Genomic DNA, 23,290 nt, shown 5'->3' with positions numbered 1-23,290 from the left:
ATAATTGCAAGTTTGTAGCTTTTGACTACCTTCATCTAATTCCCCCTTCCCCCACCATCCACCTCTGGTAGTCACAAATCTGATCTCTTTTTCTGTAAGTTTGTTTGGTTGGTTTTTGCCTGCGCCACGCGGCATGTGGGATTTTAGTTCCCCGACCAGGGATCGAACCTGCGCCCCCTGCAGTGGAAGCGTGGAGTCTTAACCATTGGACCGCCAGGGAAGTCCCAAGTTTGTTTGTTTTTGAAATATAATTGACCTACAATGCTATGTTAGTTCCTGGTATGTAACACAGTGATTCAATATTTCTATGCATTTGAAAATGATTGCCATGATTGTCTAGTTGTCATTTGTTACCATAAAAAGATATTACATAATTATTGACCGTATTCCACACACTGTGCATTTCATACCGGTGACTCATTTATTTTGTAACTGAAACTTGTGCCTCTTTATCTCGCTGTATACAATGGAATATTACTCAGCCATAAAAAATGAAATCTTAACCATTTGCGACAACATGAATGGATCTAGAAGATATTATGCTAAGTGAAATAAGTCAGGCAGAGAAAGACAAATACTGTATGATTTCACTTATATGTGGAATCTAAAGAACAAAACAAATGAACAAACATAACCAAATAGAAACAGAGTCATAGATACAGAGAACAAACAGGTGGTTGCCAGAGGTGGGGAGCAGTGGGGGGAGGAGAGAAATAGTTGAGGGAGATTAAAAGGTACAGACTTTCAGTTACAAAATAAATGAGTCAAAGTGTTCTTTATGTTAGTGATTGATGATTTTGTTATACACATCTAGAGCAACAATCAGGATAAATAATATGCACCTGGTTTTGTTGTTGGGGTCCTGAGTTTGGAGCAGCATGGCCAACTGCTAGCAGAATTATCTAGTGACCAGTCCCCCATCTGAGCCTCAGATCCTGAGACTCAAATTGGCTTCCTGGGCAGAGATATGTAACACATGTCCTTATACTTTGCTGCCAAAGAGATAGCACTCCTGTGTGGTCTCAGATGAGGAAGAACTTAGCTACATTAATGTCTTAAAATTTGTCCTTGAACTTAAAGCATGACTAAAAACTATCTGAAACATTTCTGGTTACATTAAATTTTCTCTACTGTCCTAGTATATGAAATTAACTGGAAGACTTACCAGGTGTCTGCATGCTGTACCACTAGCAATATATACATATTTGTAGTTGGTGCATTTGTATGTATCTGTTCCTGCCTGAATTTGAGATTTAGAGCCCTTTACAAAACCACTGCTTTGGCTCTTGTATAAGAAGAGCAGATTAAACAAATTCTTGTCTGAGTAGGACCTGGTTTTATAGTCTTTCTCTGACTTTCTCACTGGACAAAAGGAAGCTCTTAAAATGGGTCTGTCGGGATTTTTAAAAATATTCACTTACTCTAATAAAGGTTTTGATTGTCTTTCTTTGAAAAATGCTATAATCTGAGTCATAACCTATCTCCTAGGGTAAATTCCCCCTTTTCTGACTGCTCTTCCTTACAGTGCATTTCCTCACACTGTTCACAGGGATCACCTTTGTGTAAGTGGTCTGTACTCCTATTTCTGTAGTTCCATAGACTTATGGGAAGCTGTTCTATAGTCTGCACCTCCTCTTTCCTTTAGGAATACTCTCATTCAAATATTATACAGAGGTTTTTTTGGGCTTTATCTTTTTTAATTGAAGTATAATTGACATACAGTATTATATTAGTTTCAGGTGTACAATACAGTGATTCCATGCCTAGGTTTTTGCTGGGGAAAAAAGTAGATTTCTCTCAGTTCTCATATATCTAAACAGCCACATCACTCAAACTTTGATTTTGTTCAGAGGAATGTATCTGAAGAAAAGAATCCTCTTACTATAATCCTTGATTTTAAGTATTCTGTTTTATAAATTCCGAGCCAAATTTTTATGAAAATTTTTATTTTAAAAAAGTGGTGAGGGACTTTCCTGGTGGCGCAGTGGTTAAGAATCTGCCTGCCAATGCAGGGGACCTGGGTTCAAGCCCTGGGCCGGGAAGATTCCACATGTCGCGGAGCACCTAAGCCCGCGCGCCATAACTACTGAAGCCTGCGTGCCTAGAGCCCGTGCTCCACAACAAGAGAAGCCACCACAATGAGAAGCCCGCACACCGCAACAAAGAGTAGCCCCCACTCAACGCAACTAGAGAAAGCCTGTGCACAGCAACGAAGACCCAACGGAGCCAAAAATAAATTTTTTAAAAAAGTGGTGACTTAAGAACAGGGAAATATAGTTTGCTTATATCTACCCTCTTTTCTTGCTTTTACATACCCCAATCCACTCCCTCCCCCCACCATCAAGTAATTAGGTTTGACTACGTGCCTAGTGTTATTCATGTGGGTTTCAGTTAAACTAAAAGCTGAATGCTGTGGGACCAAAACCCAGGTGACAAATAACCAGACTAAACATTTATTTTACTTAGTTTGATATAAATTCACAGATGAACTAGGTAAAATATCTTTGAGTTCACTGTAATTTAAAAATTGAACATTGTAATATAGGGTAAGAATTGACCTGACTCTTCATTTTCAGTCCACTTAAAGTGTCACTCAGAAACAAAACAACTATACAGCTGAAATTCTTCAGTGACTAGAACCGTCCCAGCTTTTGAATAGACTAATGGCATTAAGCTTCTGTTAAGAAAGTTGGCGAAAAACCAAGATGCTTTGAATCAATCTTCTACTCTGCCAAATATTCTTAGACCAGGTATCTCTTAGGATTGGGGAGAGGTGGGTAGAGTCTATTGATATAAAATACCTGTTTAAAAGAGCTCCCCAGGGCTTCCCTGGTGGCGCAGTGGTTAAGAATCCACCTGCCAATGCAGGAGACACGGGTTCGAGCCCTGGTCCGGGAAGATCCCACGTGATGCGGAGCAAATAAGCCCGTGTGCCACAACTACTCAGCCTGAGTTCTAGAGCCTGCGAGCCACAGCTACTGAGCCCGTGTGCTACAACAAAGAGTAGCCCCCGCTCGCCGCAACTAGAGAAAGCCCACGCACAGCAACGAAGACCCAACACAGCCAAAAATAAATTTATTAAAAAAAAAATATATATATATATAAGAGATCCCCAAATCACAGTAAGTAGCCAGTTGAGGAAGGATTTGAAGATTGGATAATAGCTGACTTTGAGGGGTTTTTTTCTTATTTCTTTCATTTATCTTCTTCACAAGGAATGTGAAGCCCTTTAAAGGCTTCTTTGCTGTTACACAGTGGAGGAAGTGTGCTATAGTGGAGAGATCATGGACTTTAAAGCCACATAGAACCTGGGCTTGAATTGAATAGCAGCTCTGCAACTAACCAGCTGCCTGGACTTTAGTCAAGCTTCAGAACCTTTTCTTGTCCATAAAATTTGGATATTAAAATACCTATTCCATAAGGTTGTTAATGTTTAAACAAGATGACACATGTAAAAAGCTTAGGGTTAAACCTGACGCATGGCAGGGGCCCAATACGTGTTCTCTAAACCTTTATTTTCCCAGATTTGATAGAATAGAAGCTTTTAATGAGTCAAACTTAGACGAGAAAATCATGAAAATCTGTTTTTCTAAACTCCGAAGCTATTCTTTGAGCAACTACTAGGCATTATGGGAATTTTTTTTAAATGATTAAGGACCAGTCTTCCACCTACTCACAATCTACTAGGAGAAAAAGACACATGAATAATACAACTACAGAATATAAGAGGTAGAAACAATGTGCTATTGGAATTTATAGGGTAGGGGAGAATTCTGATATGGTGGAGAGGTACTGAAAAGGTGTCCAAAGTAATTTGTGTAACAAAGTAGATATACTCTTGAAGTTCTGTTTTTTAAGGAATCAAATATAAATTAAAGTTTGCATTGGGGCATATTCTCTTTAAATGTTAAAGCCAGAAGTTTGACTTAAACAAAATTACCCAAACATATATTTAATATAAACTACTTGGTCTTAATTTTGTTCTCATATGTCAGTTTTTAGAGGAATGGATGCATCTTGGGAACTCCTGCTATCAGTGTGACAGTGAAATAGTTTGAGTACTGATGGCAGTTTTAAAAGTGACCTTTATTCAGGTTATAAAAATACAGTTTGTGCTTCTTAACAAAACCACATGTCGCTCCTCCATATTGAAAGAAATGTCTTTTCTTTATAAAAGCTTGGTAAGAGTTATTGGAAATATTCAAATTGCCCTTTAAAGGATTTTTTAAAATTCTAGGGCTGCTTCATAATCAAGTCCCTTGCTTAGGATCTTCTGGTTTTTTTTTTTTTTTTTGGATCTTCTGGTCTTAATGTAAGTTCCACTTTTCTCATTCACACAGACTTGGACATTACATTTAAAGTTTGTGTTCAATCCCATCTCTCAAATTAATTTGCATTAGTCTTGGATATAATCAAAGTTGTATAGTTAGCGTTCATCCCTGATGAATTGATGAACACTAGCACTGGAGACTCATGCATTTATATTTCATTGAATATTTTGGAATGAGAAATCAGACTATATAGATTTAATCAGGTAAATACACTAGAGATGTATTACTTCCTTGTGAGTGCATTTCCCCAGTTGTGTCATAGAGCTTGTTACTTAAACCTAAATCAGAAGTGCTCTAAAGACAGGTTGCAAAATGATTGTCAAAGACTTCTTATCAACTACATTTTTTCCTTGCCCAGTTTTCTCTTGTTGGCTCTATTTTTGTATCATTTGCATTTTTTTCATCTTCGTGTTGAAATAGCTCATGCTTTATAGGAAAAGAAAGTAGTGATGTTTGGAAATCTAGGCCAGGGCCAGAATCCTGTGGGCCTACTGGCTGTTCACTGTAAGGACTGGCCACAATTTGACAGACCGTAGAATCCAGGAGTTGGAAAAACTTAAGAAAGTTTTGGATGGTTGTATCGTAATGGAATCTTGGAATACGAAGAGCAGACTTCCAGTACCAGCCCTATCATTCAGAGGCTGCAGGCCCTTTTGGACAAGTTATTTTACTCTTCCAAGCCTCCACTTGCTCAACGTTAAAATGGAAATATCCTCTCCTTTAGGGGATTGTTGTGAGGATTAAATGAGGTAATATATATCAAAAATAATTATAAAATAACTATATAAATGTAAGGAAGTAGTACTAGCTTCCTGCTCCAAGCCACAGTAAACAAAAGATGGCTACCTTGAAGTCAGAGTTAAGTGTTCCCAAACTCTGGGCTTCAGTGGGACTGACACTAACCAACTCTGAGATTTTGAGCACAGCATTCTTTCTCTTTGGGCATCAGTTTCCTTATCTGTCAGATTAGATCTCAGGCTAGGTGAACTCTAAGAGTTTTCCAGCTCTAAAGATCCTAAGTGTATCTCCTTTCACTGTCACTCTATTATTTACTTGTGATGCAAGTGACAGAAGGGAAAATATTTAAGCTCAAAACGAAGTACCACGCTTCCCTGGTGGCGCAGTGGTTAAGAATCTGCCTGCCAATGCATGGACACGGGTTCAAGCCCTGGTCTGGGAAGATCCCACATGCCGTGGGGCAACTAAGCCCGTGCGCCACAACTACTGAGCCTGCGCTCTAGAACCCGCGAGCCACAAGTACTGAGCCCACGTGCCTAGAGCCCATGCTCCGCAACAAGAGAAGCCACCTCAATGAGAAGCCCGTGCACCACAACGAAGAGTAGCCCCCGCTTGCCACAACTAGAGAAAGCCCTCGCGCAGCAATGAAGACCCAACATAGCCAAGAAATAAAATAAATAAGTTTATTTAAAAAATTAAGTACCATCATAAAATTCCCCTTGTGAGTGAAATCCATGATTAAGTCTCAGAGAGTGAAAGGGCTTCGATTAATGCCTCTTTCCTTCTGAGAGCTAGGCCTTCCTATTAGCTGTTTCTGTGAGCTATATTTGCCAGTCAGGTAACAATCTGAGAAGTTTCTGCTGCTACTATGCCAGCAAAGAAATATTTTGGCAGTAATGTCCTTGGCATCAAGCCAAATACGTTTCACAAAATGATATCTTATAGGAGGCAGGTTTGGGCATTAAGGAATTTCCTCACATATCTACACCCATGGATTATTCCCTTCCAAAATATATTTGCTACAGATATGTATAAATCTGTAATGCTAATTGATGAATAAATAGTACTTTATATTTTCATTTAATAAACATTTTATTGAGTGTCTGCTATCAGCCAGACATTATGCTGGATACTTTACTTAATGTTATCTCTAATTTTCATGTAACCTCAATGTCACCTAGGGGTCTCCCTGCTGGGGATGGAGGTACATACAGGGGGATGAGGAAGTTGTTGACATCCTCACAAGACCTCTGGTTCTGAGCACCTACTTTCTGCTGAATTTCTATAAGTTTGTTCATTTTACAGTACAAAATAGGAAGATTGCTTATCATCTTGCCATGCTGCACATGCTATCTCTCTATTCCATACAGCATTCACCCAGGTGTGAAACCTAGCCTCTTCTTCAATTTACACATATAATATCTTCACTTGAGGCATTCGTGTATGTGGTAGATTTTACTGAAATAGAAGGAAGGTTAATTGTGGCATCACAAATAATTTCAAATTAACACCAAATATCTCATACCACCTGGGAGATTTTTCCTCCCACACAGAGGGATAGTCTCTCATTGATTCCTCTCTTTCTCACTTTTCCCTCACCTTTTAAATTTCCCCCTATACCTTAACCTCACTTCTGATTCAAATATATATATTTGAATATATATATATACACACATATATATATACACATATATATACACATATATATATACACATATATATATACACATATATACACACACACACACGTGTGTATGTATATGGATAGATATAGATATGTATGTAATATTTTAGTCTTTGGTCCCTAAATGAGCCATGGACTTGCCTTTGCATATCCAAACTCATCTAGGTATATGTTCAGTGAAACAAAAAAAAGGCTTACCACTCTCAGAATCCACCCTCCTTACAAGGCAGTAGTGGTTATAAACAGCAATTTTTTTCCCTAATACCAAATAACACTGTAAGGATTGGTATTATCCTCATTTTATAGATGAGTAAACAAGCTCAAAGGTTTAATGACTTGTCCAGGATTATTCATTTAGTAAGTGACAAAGTCAGATTTTGAAGCTAGGTCCATTTGCATCCAATGCACTTTCTACCAAACAAGACACGATTCAAAAAAGAAATTGGAAAAGATGTAACTTAAGGTCCTCTGGGCTTTTGAAAATAGGAAAATTGCTTTGAAAATTCATAGCATCCGAATCCATTTGGAATAGGGACGCATAGCTTTACCGTTGTGGCCCCAAAGCTGCTGTTTAAGAAGGTAGGGAAACATAAGGTTTCAGTAATTAAAAAAAATCCTGCTTGGTATCAGATAAATGGGCATTTATTATGGCTAATTAAATTTTATCTTTTAAAAATTACTTAGACATTGACTTTTACCTCATAAATATTTATTAATCCTCTCTACCTTTTTTATCATATTTCTTTTAAAAATACTTTTTCTAATACCTGCTATTTTTTTTATTACAGAGACAATTAAAGGCAGACGCCAAAAAAGCTATTGGAAGGCTTCAACTCCGCACACTGAAACAAGGAGACAAGGTGCATTTATGACTTGTAAATGCTATTTGTTTTAAAGCAGTGCTACCAAGCCATTGTTAAAAGCTAAATGTTCTTCCAAAGTGTGATTTTCATTGGAATTTATAAATCTTATTGATTTTTTAATTTATTTGATGCTGGAGGTAGGCTGAATAATGGCCCCCAAAGACATCTAGGTCCTAATCCCTAGAACCTGTAAATGTTACCTTATATGGCAAAAAGTACTTTGCAGATGTGATTAAGTTAAGGATCTTGAGATGGGGAGATTATCCTGGATTATCCAGGTGGATCCTAAGTATAATCACAGTGTCTTTATAAGAGGGAGGAAAGGGGAGATTTGACTACAGTGCAGTAGGAGATGTGACAATGGAAGCAAGAGGTTGCAGTGATGCAAGAAAGGGGCCATGAGCAATAACAGTAAGAGTATAAGTTTGTGTCATTTTAAGCCACTAAGTTATTGTAATTTGTTACAGCAACAGGAAATTACTACAGTGCTTCAGTACAACTCTACTTGAACATCCATTTTCAGATTTAGCACAATTGAAAACTACCATTGATGTATAAAACACGTATCAAAAAATCGCTATGGAAGTTTGTACTACAATAAAAATATAGCTACAGAACTTATTGAAATAAAAAATACCATTTATAATAGCACCAAAACCATTATATACTTAGGTATAAATCTTACAAAATATGTACAAGATCTATATGCTGAAAAGGGCAAAACATAATGAAAGAAAGAAATCAAAGAAGACCTAAAGAAATGGAGGGATATACCGTGTTCATGGGTTAGAAGACTCTGTCGTCAAGATGTCACTTCCTCCCCAAACTGATCTATAGATTCAATGCAGTTTCAATCAAAATCCTAGTTGCACCTTTTGTAGGAATTGACAAGTTGACTCTAAGTTTATTTGGAAAAGCAAAAGAACTAGAATAACCAAAACAATTTTGATAAAAAACAAATTTGGATGACTCACATTTTCTGAGTTGCAGAATTATTTTAAAGCTACAGTAGTCAAGAAAGCATGGTATTAGGGAAAGGATGGACCTTTAGATCTTTGAAACAGAAGAGACAGTCCAGAAATAGACCCACACATAAATGGTCGATTGATTTTCGACAAAGGTGCAAAAGCAATTCAAAGAAGAAAGGGCAGCCAATTGTTGGCTCTCCATACGCAATGACTGAATATCCATAGGCAAAAAAAAATGAACCTCAATCCATACTTTATACCCTCTGCAAAAATTAACTTGAAATGGATCACAGACTTAAATATAAAACCTAGAACTATGAAATTTTAGAAGAAAACTTTGGAGAAAAATATCTTTGTAGCTTGGGTTAGGCAAAGATTACTTAGATATGATACCAAAAACAAGTCCATTAAAGAAAAAAGAGAAATTTGTTAAACTTAAGAGCTTTTGCTCTTTGAAAGACTCTGTTAAGAGACTGAAAAGATGAGCCACAGACTGGGAGAAAATATTTGCAAATCACAAATCTGATAAAGGACTGTATTCAGAATATATAAAGAACTCTCAAAACTCAAGAAGAGAACAGACAGAAGGCAGATGCTAAAAAAGCTATTAATGGGCTTCCCTGGTGGCACAGTCGTTGAGAGTATGCCTGCCGAGGCAGGGGACACGGGTTCGTGCCCCGGTCCGGGAAGATCCCACATGCCGCGGAGCGGCTGGGCCCGTGAGCCATGGCCGCTGAGCCTGCGCGTCTGGAGCCTGTGCTCCGCAACGGGAGAGGCCACAACAGTGAGAGGCCCGCCTACCGAAAAAAAAAAAAAAAAGCTATTAGCCATTAGTGGAAAAATGGTCAAAGCAGACATTTTACCAAAGAAGTATATGGCTGGCAAAAAAGCACATAAAATGATGCTAAACATCATTAGTCATTAGGGAAATACACATTAAAACCACAATGCGATACCCATAGCACATTTATTAGAATGGCTAAGACCAAGAGCTGACCAGATGTGGGACAACTGGAACTCTCATGCATTTTCTGGTGAGAATGCAATGTACAGCCAGTTTGGAAAACAGTTTGGCAGTTCTCTGTGTGTGTGTGTGTGTGTGTGTGTGTGTGTGTGTGTATGTATAAATTAATTAATTATTGGAGTATAGTTGCTTTACAATGTTGTATTAGTTTCTGCTGTACAGCAGAATGAATGGCAGTTCTTTATGAAGTCAAATATACACTCTCGAAAGAACCCAGCAATCTCACTGCTAGATGTTTACTCATTCACATAAAAACTTGTTCACAATTGTTCATGGCAGCTTTACTGATAATTACCAGAAACTGGAAAGAACCCAAATGTCCTTCAAGTGTTGAATGGATAAAAAAAAACTGTGGTACATCCATAGCATGGGATACTATTTAGCAATAAAAAGGGGGGAATCCTACTGATACATACAACAACATGGATGAATCACAAATGCATTACGTTAAGTGAAAGAAGGCAGACTCAAAGGCTATATAAGGCACAATCCCACGTATAAGATATTCTGGAAAAGCCAAAACTACAGGCACTGAAAAACAGATAAGTGGGTGGCAGAAGATAGTGATAAAAGGAGGGGTTAATTACAGAGGGGTTAATTACTAAGTGGTATAGAGGAATTTGTTGGGGTACCAGGACTATCCTGTATCTTGACTATGGTGGTGATTAAGTGACTGCATGTTTCTCCAAACTTGAAAAACTGTATACTCAACATTTAGAGTGAATTTTATTGCATGTGACTTATACCTTAATTTATTTTAATGGAAAAACATAGCCATAGAACTTGTGGCATTGTGTAAATTCTAAAACCAGGAAGAGGTTTAAATCAGTGCTACATGTTTCTCTTTGTACTGTTCCTCTTTGGTTGACTTTATTCTTTTACTTTATTTATTTGTTTGTTTGTTTGTTTTGGCTGCACTGAGTGGCTTTGCAGGACTTTATTCGTTTACTTTATTTATTTATTTGTTTGTTTATTTATTTACTTACTTACTCACGTACTCACTCACTCACTTATATACTTACCTACTTTGGCTGCACCGAGTGGCTTTGCAAGATCTCAGTTCCCCAATGAGGGATTGAATCCGGGCCACAGCAGTGAAAGCCCGGAATCCTAACCACTAGGCCACCAAGGAACTTCCTTCTTTTACTTTTTTTTTAAAAAATTATTTATTTATTATTTTTGGCTGCGTTGGGTCTTTGTTGCTGTGCATGGGCTTTCTCTAGTTGTCTAGGTGTGCGGGCTTCAGTAGTTGTGTCTCGCGGGCTCTAGAGCTCAAGCTCAGTAGTTGTGGTACATGGGCTTAGCTGCTCCGCAGCATGGGGGATCTTCCCGGACCAGGGCACGAACCCGTGTCCCCCGCATTGGCGGGTGGATTCTTTTTTTTTTTTTTTTGCGGTACGCGGGCCTCTCACCGCTGTGGCCACTTCTGTCGCGGAGCACAGGCTCCGGACGCGCAGGCTCAGCGGCCATGGCTCACGGGCCCAGCCGCTCCGCGGCATGTGGGATCCTCCCGGACCAGGGCACGAACCCGTGTCCCCTGCATTGGCAGGCATACTCTCAACCACTGCGCCACCAGGGAAACCCGGCAGGTGGATTCTTAACCACTGCACCACCAGGGAAGCCCCTTTCTTTTACTTTTTAAAGTCTAAATATTTTATTTTATTTTCCAACTTCAATTACATAATACACGGTGTTATTGACTGTAGTCACCATGTTTTACATTAGATCTTCAGACCTTATTCATCTTATAGTTGAAAGTTTGTACTCTTTTATTAACTTCTCCCTATTTCCCCCATTCCTCAGACCGTGGAAACTACTTTTCTACTCACTCTTTCTATGAGTTTGACTCTTTTTCTAGATTCCAATTAAGTCTAGATAATTTTAAACTGCTTATTGAAACAGTCGTTTTAGTGATGTGATGCTCCTTCTTCTGTAGGAATTTATGTAATTTATTAAATACATGTATATTCTGATTTTGCTCTGTAGTTTAATGTATTTTTCTTATCCATCTGAATAACAATAACTATTTGCTCTTAGGAAATTGGCCCTGATGGAGATAGTTGCGCTGTGTGTATTGAACTATATAAACCTAATGATTTGGTGCGCATCTTAACCTGCAAGTAAGTTTGATTTTCTTTTTCGTCGTCAATAAGAATAGCTGACTTACAAAAATGATTGTAGTGGGGGAAACTATTTCGAATGTTTCCAATTTGATGTAAAGAAAGTGTTTATTTTTAACTTCTTTTCATTTAAATATAGGTGATTGCTTTATTTTTAATGTCATTAGAAGTGGTATAAGGCTAATTATACAATATTTCCATAATCTGGTACAATTTGGAAACTAGTTCCGTAAAAGACTTACGAACCTAGCCAGCATCACTGTTTATTTAATTGTGTGTGTGTGTGTGTGTGTGTGTGTGTGTGTGTGTGGTACTGGATTATTTAATTCAAAATAATTCTACCAATCCTATTGAGAAAAAAATAAAATCAACTTATGAGCACCTATTTGGAAGTCTTCATTCTTTAGCTTTTTATTATCCCTCTCCCGGAAGTTGTTCTTAACAGTCTTCCTTTTAGCTATTAAATAGTGGCATTCTTGGAACTTATCACATTGCTTAAAGTATCGGAATTATGTTACACTCAATACTTTATTGTACTATATTATTGAGAATGACTAACTGTACTATTTTATGGTTAGGGAATAACAAAATAATTAAGATCTGAATTACTGAACAAAACCTTAGGTCAGGTAACATCTTAGCAATTTTTCAAGTAAGTGGTATTGAAAATAGTTTTTATGAAGCTAGAGTAATGAGGCTATATTTAAAAGTACTGTATTATGAAATTTCCAAATTTTGTTTCTGTAATAGTGTGTTTAAAAGGAAAAAAAAAAGGCATCCGTTAAAAGACTAAGTAAACTTATAGGGTAACCCGTTAGTATATTAGGCAAAGTGTTGCTAGTTCACAACTGATAACCAAAATATGTGTTTTTTTCCTTCATTAGCCATATTTTCCATAAGACATGTGTTGACCCATGGCTATTAGAACACAGGACTTGCCCCATGTGCAAATGTGACATACTCAAAGCTTTGGGAATTGAGGTAAATATTGCTAAACTATTTATACGAAGGAACTTAAGCAGTGTGTTATTTATATATCTGGGCTTTCAGGAAAAAAATCCTTATTTTTTAGCTACATAATGTGCTAGACTTACGGTTTATACCAAAAATTGGACCTACTTACATCATAGTGACAGAGAAGTACCATGTTGGACCACCTCCATTTTCCTCCTTCTTCCCTCTCCTCAAATGTACTTATTATTTGGTCAGAATTGGAAGTGATGACCCCAACTGACTTCTGATACCGCTTGCTGTTTTTTACTCTCTTACTATTGCATAGCAATCAAACTTGTTGTTAACTGAGCATGTAAAGTTTGAGAGAGTATAATAAATATTAAGTTATATTTCGTAAATGAAAAAAAAACCTACCTATTTCACAGTACACACAACAGAAAGTCAAGCTCAACAAACTCTTCCTGACTTGAGGAGATATACAGACGACAGTGATTCTCAAAACCCCTAGGAGACAGCATAGGAATGTTTTTTGGGTGCTTTCCTTGTATCAGGCATTATATTATGAAGTGTTCACCCAGATAAACATGTCAGATATTGATGGCAATCTGCCTGTAACATCTTTCACCCCATTGGACCCAATTACTCCAACTGCTCTGGCTGGGACCTGCAAGAAATTTTTGTGATCATCAAAAATGGATTGTAGGTTTAAAAGGTTAAGAAGCATTGCTCTAATAAATCACCTATGAAGAAACTTTGTAATGATACGTCAAGGAAAAACGTATACTCTGAGAGCCTCTTAATGTGTTTAAATGCTTTCCGCAGGTGGATGTTGAAGATGGATCAGTGTCTTTACAAGTTCCGGCATCCAACGAAGCATCCAATAGTGCCTCTCCTCATGAAGAGGATAATCGCAGTGAAACTGCATCGTCGGGATATGCTTCAGTTCAGGGCGCAGATGAACCGCCTTTGGAGGAACATGTGCAGTCAGCAAGTAAGCACCATGCTGAGGGGCAGTGAGTGCCCCACAAACGATCCATTGGGGATTAGACACCAGGCAGAGTACTCCTGCTTTTTAGCATTTATTCTATTCATCCATTAACACATTCCAGGTTTTTTCTAGTAACAATGATGCAATGCAGGATGCACCCCTACCTTAACTTAATATACACATTCAAATGTACCTGAAACAGATGAAATGCATTAAGAGTGGGGATTATTCACAGAAGAAAAAGATTTTTTTATTGGAAAGCTTCTCTCCAATGCATTTAAGTGTTGGCTTATTAACTTAGGCTAAGGGAGAAACTTTTCAACTTTAGAAGCCATTGTTTATTGCATATCAATCAGAACTTAAGATAAAGAATTCCTGGAATTATAAAACAGAATTTAATTTCCAAAAGCTTGATTTATACACAACTTCTCCAGAACGCATTTTTTGCACAGATCAGAAACTGTGTTTAAGAATGATGTGCTGCCACCTGTTGATTATTTGCCATGAAGTGAACAAACTGTAGAAAGTAAAATTGAATGTATTAATTTCAAAATTCATGTGAATCAGTATTAGCAACTTAGTAATGTCATACCAGTAGAGAGATTTTAGGGAATTCTGTTACTTTTTTCCTTAGAGAAAACCCATATACAAATTACTTTCCCTTTCTTTAACTTCCACCTTTTTCATGGTTTTTGTTTGTTTGATAGTTTTTCCTCTATCCTCATTTTGAGATAACCTAATTCTGACATAAAAGTAGAAGGAAAATGAAATGTCAAGATGACTTGTAAAAGTTTCAGCTTCCTATGACATGAACCTTTGTCCTTGGTAGGCTTATCAGTTGCATAGATACCATTTCTACAGAAGTCACGAGGAATACCATCATGCAAACGCAAACCTCATGTTGTAATCTAATCTTTGGACATTTCCTAGAGTACAAAGTAGTCATAAGAATCTTAATAATCTGTGCTCTGTTCTACCTATAATAGATAATCATTGTCTATTTGCCCCAGATGAATTTTTGGTTCCTGTAACTGTGGTAATAGAATTCAGTGAAGATAAAGGACAGTGTATGGGATAATTCAGTTTAGCAGCATTGGTGGTTCAGTGGTAGAATTCTTGCCTGCCATACGGGAGACCTGAGTGTATGGGATAATTCAGTTTATTGTCAGACCAGTTTAAAAAAAGAAAAAAGTCCCAACCTACTTTTTTTGTGTTCTATTCTTGTGGGGGAGGGTAGAAGGCAGAACAGTTTTTGCAGAGAATTTGCGAAGCAAATAAAATGATGATCCATGTTCCTTCTCCTGTATTCTTTATCTCCATGAATGGTAGTAACACCTACCCGGGTGCGTCAAACCAGAAACTTAGGTAGATCCTAGATCCTTCCCTCTCCGCTTCCTACTGATTCAATATCATTTTTCCTCTAAACCATCCCCTAATTTCCAACCTTAATTCAACAGTCATAGTTTGAGCCACTATCTTCTCTCTGCCCATTCCTTCTACTCTTCCTCCCCCAAGAAATTGGGGAAGCCCAGTCCAACTCCTGTTCCTCCTTTAAAACTTGCTCCCCTTTGAGAAGCTTCCTTTGACTCACCTGTGTGGTCCTACTGTCTAGGACTGTCTAGTTCGGTAGAACTTCTATCTTTGCATTTATTGCACTGAATTGTATTAAAACCTTAAAAAGTCCCTTTGGGTAGGAACAGTGTCTTATTATTCACTATCGTATACCCAAGCACCTAGCACAGACTGCCTGCCACATAGTAAATACTCAAATTAAGTGTTGAATGAGTGACCACATAGAATAGATTTAATTTTGTCTATGATTATATATTAATAGTTCGGGCATTATGCCTATTAACCATTGATTATTATGGTGATAGTTGTGATTTAAATAACTTTGTAAACATACAATTGATTAGTTCATGCCTGTGTGTTCCATCATTGTGCTGAATTTTATCAGAGCACTGATTTTCAAACGTAAGCATACGTTGAGTCACCTGGAGGGCTTGTTAAAACAGAGGGGCAACCACCAGTTTCTGACTCAGTTGGTCTGGGGTGGGCCCTGAGAATTTTCATTTCTAAGAAGTTTACAGGTGATACTGATACTGCTTGTCCAGGGACCACACTTTGGGAACCACCGAATAAGGGCCCTAGTTCTTAACCCTGGCTGTACATTAGAATCACTCATAGAAACTTTAAACATTACTAATGCCTGGGCTTTACCCCAGAATTGTTAAATCAGAATCCATGAGATGTGGGGCCCAAGCACAGGTTATTTTTTAATTTTGAAATAATTTCAGCCTGACTATAAAAAAGTTTCAAAAACAGTAAAAAGGATGCCTATATACCCGTCACCAAACTTCTCCAAATGTTAACATCTTATATAACCATATACAATTATCAAAATCAGGAAATTAAATGATAAAATGTTATTAACTAAACTGATCTTACTCAAATTTCACCAGTTGGCCCATTAATGTCCTTTTTCTGTCCTAGGATCCCACATTGCATTTCCTCTTTTCTCATTTTTCCCCAGTTTTATTGAAATATACTTGACATATAATCAGAGTAAGATTAGTTAAATCCATCATCTCACATAATTACGAATTTTGTGTGTGTGTGTGGTGAGAACATTTAAGATCTACTCTCTTAGCAACTTTCAAGTATTTAATACAGTATTGTTAACTGTAGTCACCATCTATATGTTAGATTCCCCAGAACTTATTTATCTTATAATTGGAAACTTGTACCCTTTGACGAACATTTCCCCATTTCCCCCACCTTCCAGCCTCTTGCAACCACCATTCTACTCTGTTTCTATGAATTTGGCTTTTTTTTTTAAGATTCTACATATAAGTGATATCATACAGTATTGGTCTTCTCTGTCTGACTTATTTCACTTAGCACAGTGCCCTCAAGGTCCATCCATGTCGTTGCAAATGGCAAGATTTCCTTCTTTCTCATGGCTGAATAATATTCCATTGTTTCATATGTGTATATATATATATATATATATATATACATACACACACACACACACACACACACACACACACACACACACACACACACCACATTTTCTTTATGTGTTCATCAGTCAGTGGACACTTAGGTTATTTCTGTGTCTTGGCTATTGTGAATGATGCTGCAGTGAACATGGAGGTGGAGCTCTCTCTTCAAGATAGTGATTTCATTTCCTCTGGATATATACCCCGAAGTGGGATTGCTGGATGATATGGTAGTTCTATTTTTAATTTTTTGAGGATCTCCATACATGTTTCCCGTAGTGCTGTACCAATTTACATTCCCATCAACAGTGCACTAGAGTTCCCTTTTCTTCACATCCTTGCCAACACTTAACTGTTTTCTTTTTGATAATAGCTATTCTAACAAGTGTGAGGCAATATCTCATTGTGGTTTTGATTTGCATTTCCCTGATTAGTGATGTTGAGCATCTTTTCACATACCTGTTGGCCATTTGTATGTCTTCCTTGGGAAAATATCTCAGTTCTTCTGCCCATTTTTTAATCAGATTATTTGCTTTTTTGCTATTGAACTGTATGAATTCCTTATATATTTTGGATATTAACCCCTTATCTGATATGTGGTTTGCACATATTTTCTCCCATTTTGTAGCTTGCCTCTTCATTCTTTTGATTATTTCTCTTGCTGAGTAGAAGGTTTTTGGTTTGATGTAGTCCCATTTGTTGATATTGGCTTTTTAAGTCCTTAATCCATTTAGAGTTCATTTTTTAAGTGGTGTAAGATAGGGGTCCAGTTTCATTCTGTTGCATATTTATCCAGTTTACCCAACACCATTTACTGAAGACTGTCTTTTCCCCATTGAGTGCTCTTGGCTCCCTTGTCAAATATTAATTCATCTCATACACATGGTCTCATACACATGAGTTTATTTCTGGGCTCTCAATTCTGTTCCACTGATCTATTTGTCTGTTTTTATGCCAGTACCATGCTGCGTTGATTATTATACTTTGTAGTATAGTTTGAAATCAGGAAGTGTGATGCCTCCCCACTTTGTTCCTCTTTCTCAGGATTGCTTTGGCTATCCAGTGTCATTGGTAGTTCCATATGAATTTTAGGATTTTTTTATACTTCTGTGAAAAATGCATTTGGAATTTTGATATGGATTGCACTGAATCTACAGATGGCTTTGGGTAGTATGGACATTTAAACAATATGAATTCCTTTTTTTAAATAAATTCATTTATTTATTTACTTATTTTTGGCTGTGTTGGGTGTTTGTTGCTGCACGTGGGCTTTCTTTAGTTGCAGCGAGCGGGGACTACTCTTCGTTGCTGTGCGTGGGCTTCTCATTGCGGTGGCTTCTCTTGTTGTGGAGCACGGGCTCTAGGCGTGTGGGCTTCAGTAGTTGTGGCACGTGGGCTCAGTAGTTGTGGCTCACGGGCTCTAGAGCGCAGGCTCAGTAGTTGTGGCACACAGGCTTTGTTGCTCTGTGGCATGTGGGATCTTCCCGGACCGGGGATCGAACCTGTGTCCCCTGCATTGGCAGGCGGATTCTTAAGCACTGTGCCATCAGGGAAGTCCAATATGAATTCTTCTGATCCATGAACATGGGATATATTTCCATTTATTTGTGCCCTCTTCAATATCTTTTATAAATGTCTTATAGTTTTCAGTACAAATCTTTTACCTCCTTGGTTAAATCTATTCATAAGTATTATATTGCTTTTTGATGCTATTGTGAATGGGATTGTTTTCTTTATTTCTCTTTCAGATATTTCATTGCTGGTGTATAGAAATGCAACTGATTTTTGTCTGTTGATTTTGTAACCTGCAACTTTAGTGAATTCGTTTATTAGTTATAACAGTTTTTGTTGGTATCTTTAGCATTTTCTCTAGGTCATGTCATCTGGAAACAGACAATTTTACTTCTTCCTTTCTCATTTTGATGCCGTTTTTCTGTTTGTTTAAATTTTTTTTTTTTAATTTTTTGGCCATGCTGCACGGCATGTGGGATCTTAGTTTCCCTGACCAGGGATTGAACCCACGTCCCCTGCATTGGAAGCACGGAGTCTTAACCACTGGGCTGCCAGGGAAGTCCCTTGATGCCTTTTATTTCTTTTCCTTTCTAATTTCTCTGGCTAGGACTTCCAGTACTATGTTGAATAGGAGTGGTGAGAGTGGGTACCCTTGTCTTGTTCCTCTTGAGTATGTTGTTAACTGTGGGTTTGTCAAGTATGTCCTTTATTTATTTATTTATTATTTTTTAAATTTTTTGGCTGTACCACGCGGCATGTGGGATCTTAGTTCCCCGACCAGGGATCAAACCCACGCCCCCTACAGTGGAAACATGGAATCTTAACCACTGGACTGCCAGGGAAGTCCCCATGTATGTCCTTTATTATGTTTGGGAATGTTCCTTCTATACCCAATTTGCATTTAACTGTTACGTCTTCTTCGTCTCCAATCTGTGACTGTTCCTTAGTCTTTTTCTTTCATGACTTTGACACTTCTGAAGGCCACCAGTTAGTTATTTTGTAGAATGTCCCTCAATTTGGAATTGTCTCCTGATTCCCAATGATTAAATTTATTGTCTGTTGTCTATTTCTGGCAAGAATACCACAGAAATTATATTGTGCCCTTCTCTGGCTCATATCATATAATGAGGCACATGATGCCCATGTCTTATTACCAATGGTTTTAATTTTGTTTGCTTGGTTAAGGTGGCATCTGCCAAGCTTCTCCTTTTAAAGTTATTCTTTTTCCCTTTTTAATTATTAATTATTTTATAGAGAGACACTTGGAGACTATGCAAATATCCTGTTTCTCATCATACTTTTTACCTACTAATTTTATCAATCACTGATGTTTCTTGCTGACAATAATTATTACTGAAATGTGTGCCAAATGGTGATTTTCTCTTTCCATCCTTCTTTCTACATTAATTAAGCTTCTATTTTAAGGAAGAGCTATCCTTTCTCTACTTATTTATTCAATTATTTATTTATAATATTATGGACTCATAGATATTTCTTTTATTCCATAATATTATTCTCATGATTTATTCATGGTTAGATTGTCCTAGATTTGGTCATTGGGAACTCCCTCAAGTTGGTTTGTTTTCTTTCACCATGCCCCATCATTTTTTTTTTTTTAGGCTTTGAAGGCCATAGGTCTTTGTTGCTTTTGGTTGTTTTCTCTTCCAACCTCTTAAGAATGAAAAAAACACTCTTAGCTATGGAGTTGGCTTGCAAGCTGTAGTTTGCTGATCCCTAGGCTAGAATCTAGATTAATCTTGTACTTTCCTTGTCCTAGCCCTGGAATCAGTTATTTCTACAGGGGGTGAGGGCTTTTATTGGAGAATAGTACCTCGAAATCAAGATCTGGGCACTAGGTATGCTCATTGCTATTGGGGTGTCATTGCTATTAGCCCTTTCAAGGAACAATGCTAGGAAATATGTGTATGTACTCACACAAATATACACACACATCTATATTCACCTATCTATCTGAAGAACCGCTAGTTCATACTGATATTTCTGATTCCAGTCCAACACCACAGAGTTTATTCTAGCCTTCCCCTTTCCTTATTTGTAACTCCTTTCTCTGACATTGAGAAACCTGGTTGTTATTATCCACAATATATTTACTTATTTGTTCAATCCTAAAGTACACCTAAGTTTCAACATTGCTAACACACCCCTGTGAAAAACAGTTTCACTAACGAGTGTAGTTCTTTGGTTTTAGCCTTATAGGATATAGTCAAAGTATCATTTTCCAAAGTTACTTAGGTTAGTTCTTTTCTTTCCCACTCTCTTCGGGATGATTATGTATTTCATCTGTAATATAATTATATTCACTTGTTACTATTTGCATTCCATTTTGGGAACTCCTGCCCCCCACAACTTCCTGGTTGATTTTTTTTAGTCATTCTGCCTGTCTGTCTGTCTCTCTCTCTCTCTCTCTATTTATCTATCTATCTATCCATCTATCTGTCTATTTATCTATCTATCTATTTATCTGTCTATATATCTATGCATAGCATAGGTAATTTTTTAAAGTGCCCAGGTGATTGAAGTGTGATTTAAGAGCTATTACATTTAGAATAGAGAAGTGGAAGATATAACTTTTGCTCTTAACGATGCTATAATCTAGGTACAAGTAAGCACACGTGTGAATCAATAAAATTGTAATTGTAAATTAAAATAATGCCATATGTGCTTTATGTAAGGCAGCACAAATCATATTAAAGGAACAGGGAATGAGCGTAAGAATCAGAGTATGATGGAATTAGATAAGTAAGGCTTCTTAGACGTGTGTTGAATTTTGTCTTAAAGAAGAGAGGGGTGAAATCATCCTAAAATTACCATTTCTTTAAAGATGAAAATCTACAGCTGGTAAACCATGAAGCAAGTTCCATGGCAGTGGATGTTGTCCCTCATGTTGACAACCCAACCTTTGAAGAAGATGAAACTCCTGATCGAGAGACTGCTGTTCGAGAAATTAAATCATAAAATCTGTGTCAATAGAAAACTTGAACCTTTAGTAATAACAGAACTGCCAATCAGGGCCTAGTTTGCTATTAATGAACTAGAATAACTTAATAAGAATGATACTGAAAGTGATGAGATGACTAATATTATGCTATAGTTAAATGACTTAAAATATTTAACCTATTAACTTTTTCCACAAACTCATTATATAATGTTTTTCATAGGCAAGTTTCCTCTCAATAGTGTAGCAACATTTTTAAACATTCAAAACTCTTGTCAAGTAGTCATGTTTTCCATTTATAACAATTTTCTTATAAAAACATGTTGCTTTTAAAATGTGGAGTAGCTGTAATCACTTTATTTTATGATAGTATCTTAATTAAAAATAATACTACTTTAGCTTGGGCTATATGTGTCAGGGTTTTCCTCCAGGTGCTTATATTGATCTGGAATTGTAATGTAAAAAACAATGCAAACTTAGGCTAGTACTTCATGAAATGTCTATTTAAGCTACATTAAGTTGATAGAACAAGATTAAAGCAAAATATTCATTTTAACTATTTTTTGTTTTTAAAATTAGGCTAAATATACTTCATATGAGTGTCAAGCATAGTTTATCAGAGAATATGGACTGGACTGGATTGATTGGTATATTAGTGACACCAATTTGACAAAAGATTATAGACAAAAACTGTACTTACAGAAACACTGTATAACTATTTCTCAAACTTTACTTATGGGACTTTCAAAAGCAGAGTATATAAATCATCATACTATTTGAAAATGATTATGAATAAGTCACAAAAAATTGGTAATTGATCTTTGTGTATGAATTTGTCTACAGAAATTACTCTGTAGAAAATATTTTCCAAACAATGTTGACTTTGAAAATTGAGTTTACATTTTACCTAAATGGGCTAAAATAACATTAGGTAAACTAAAATTCTGTCCATGTAGCTATAAATTTTGTGAATGCATTTTCTTGGTGTTTGAAAAAGAATTGGGGGAGGGGGAGAATTCCAGGTGCCTTAATAAAAAGTTTGAAGCTTCATCCACCAAAGTTAAATAGAGCTATTATAAAAATGCACTTTACTTCTATTCTCTGTGGCTTATCTTTGGTTTTAGAGTTTTGTTTCCAGTACACATTCCAGCAGAATTTAGGCAAAAGCAGAATAGACATGTATTTTTGTTGGCTAAATGTAGAATGGATGAAACCATTGCATTCTTGTACGCTGATTTGAAATGCTGTAAATATGTCCCGATTTGTATTGATTCTCTTTAAATATAAAATGTAAATAAAATATTCCAATAAAAGTTTGTGTTTGGTGTTTAGTTATCATATGCTAACTTTTAATATATGCTTGGATTTAGGAGGGAAAAAGGTTTAATGTAAATGGTCATTGATATATTTGATCAATAAAAACTAAAACTTTACATTTACATATTTCATTACATAGAGAGGAACTGCTGCCATTATAATATAACTGAACCTACCATGAATTATTTTTAAATGTCAGCAAGGTAAATAATGAGGTTGACCACTGATAATATAAGGTTAGAAAAAGACCATGATGTCAGTCCATCTTTATATGACCCAAGACATAAGGCCGTTTCATTGCTTTAAAGTTACCTTTTCCTTCAGCCTTCTCTTTGGCAGTATCATTCTTGGGATGCTGTTAATGAGTTAAATGCATCTCTTTATTTTGCCAAACATGTTAAGAATAAACAGTTGGCTTGTAACACTTCAGAACCATGATTATCAAACCAGTCTTCTGTGGCAATATGCCAAATGTACGTGTGTGTGATGCCACACAATAAAGTTGGCCTATATTCTTAGAAAATTAATCATTTCAAGCTTTGTGGGGTTTCTTCTGGGGAGGCATTTATAACTTTTTAAATTTTTAATAACTCTATTGACATAATTTATGTACCAAAAATTCACCCATTATAAATGTATGGTTCCAAGATGCCTCGCAAATGTATATAGAGTTGTGCGATTATTATCACCACAATCAAATTGAGAACATTTCATCACCCCAGAAGGTCGCCTCATATCCATTTGCACTCAGTTTCTGCTCCCATTCCTAGCCCCAGGCAACCACCAATCAGCTTTCTGTCTCTATGGATTTGCCTATTCTGGACATTACA

At 36.9% G+C, this 23,290-nt stretch overlaps 1 protein-coding gene across 2 annotated transcripts in view; it reads left to right on the top strand.

Moving 5' to 3' along the window:
* Nucleotides 1–22,456, top strand: part of RNF128 (ring finger protein 128) — a 98,539-nt gene extending 76,083 nt beyond the window's left edge. For both annotated transcript variants that reach the window (XM_019949490.3, XM_019949489.2), the window contains exons 3-7: nt 7,542–7,613; nt 11,646–11,728; nt 12,613–12,709; nt 13,505–13,673; nt 21,030–22,456. In XM_019949490.3, the coding sequence (XP_019805049.1) occupies nt 7,542–7,613; nt 11,646–11,728; nt 12,613–12,709; nt 13,505–13,673; nt 21,030–21,163 (555 nt within the window). In that variant the 3' untranslated portion in view covers nt 21,164–22,456. The remainder of the gene's footprint in view (nt 1–7,541; nt 7,614–11,645; nt 11,729–12,612; nt 12,710–13,504; nt 13,674–21,029) is intronic.
* Nucleotides 22,457–23,290: the final 834 nt, after the last annotated feature.

Source organism: Tursiops truncatus, chromosome X (genome assembly GCF_011762595.2).
Source record: "Tursiops truncatus isolate mTurTru1 chromosome X, mTurTru1.mat.Y, whole genome shotgun sequence".
Classification (NCBI taxonomy): domain Eukaryota; kingdom Metazoa; phylum Chordata; class Mammalia; order Artiodactyla; family Delphinidae; genus Tursiops; species Tursiops truncatus.
Note: the sequence above shows the minus strand (reverse complement) of the source record. Positions and strands in the feature narration are given on the sequence as shown.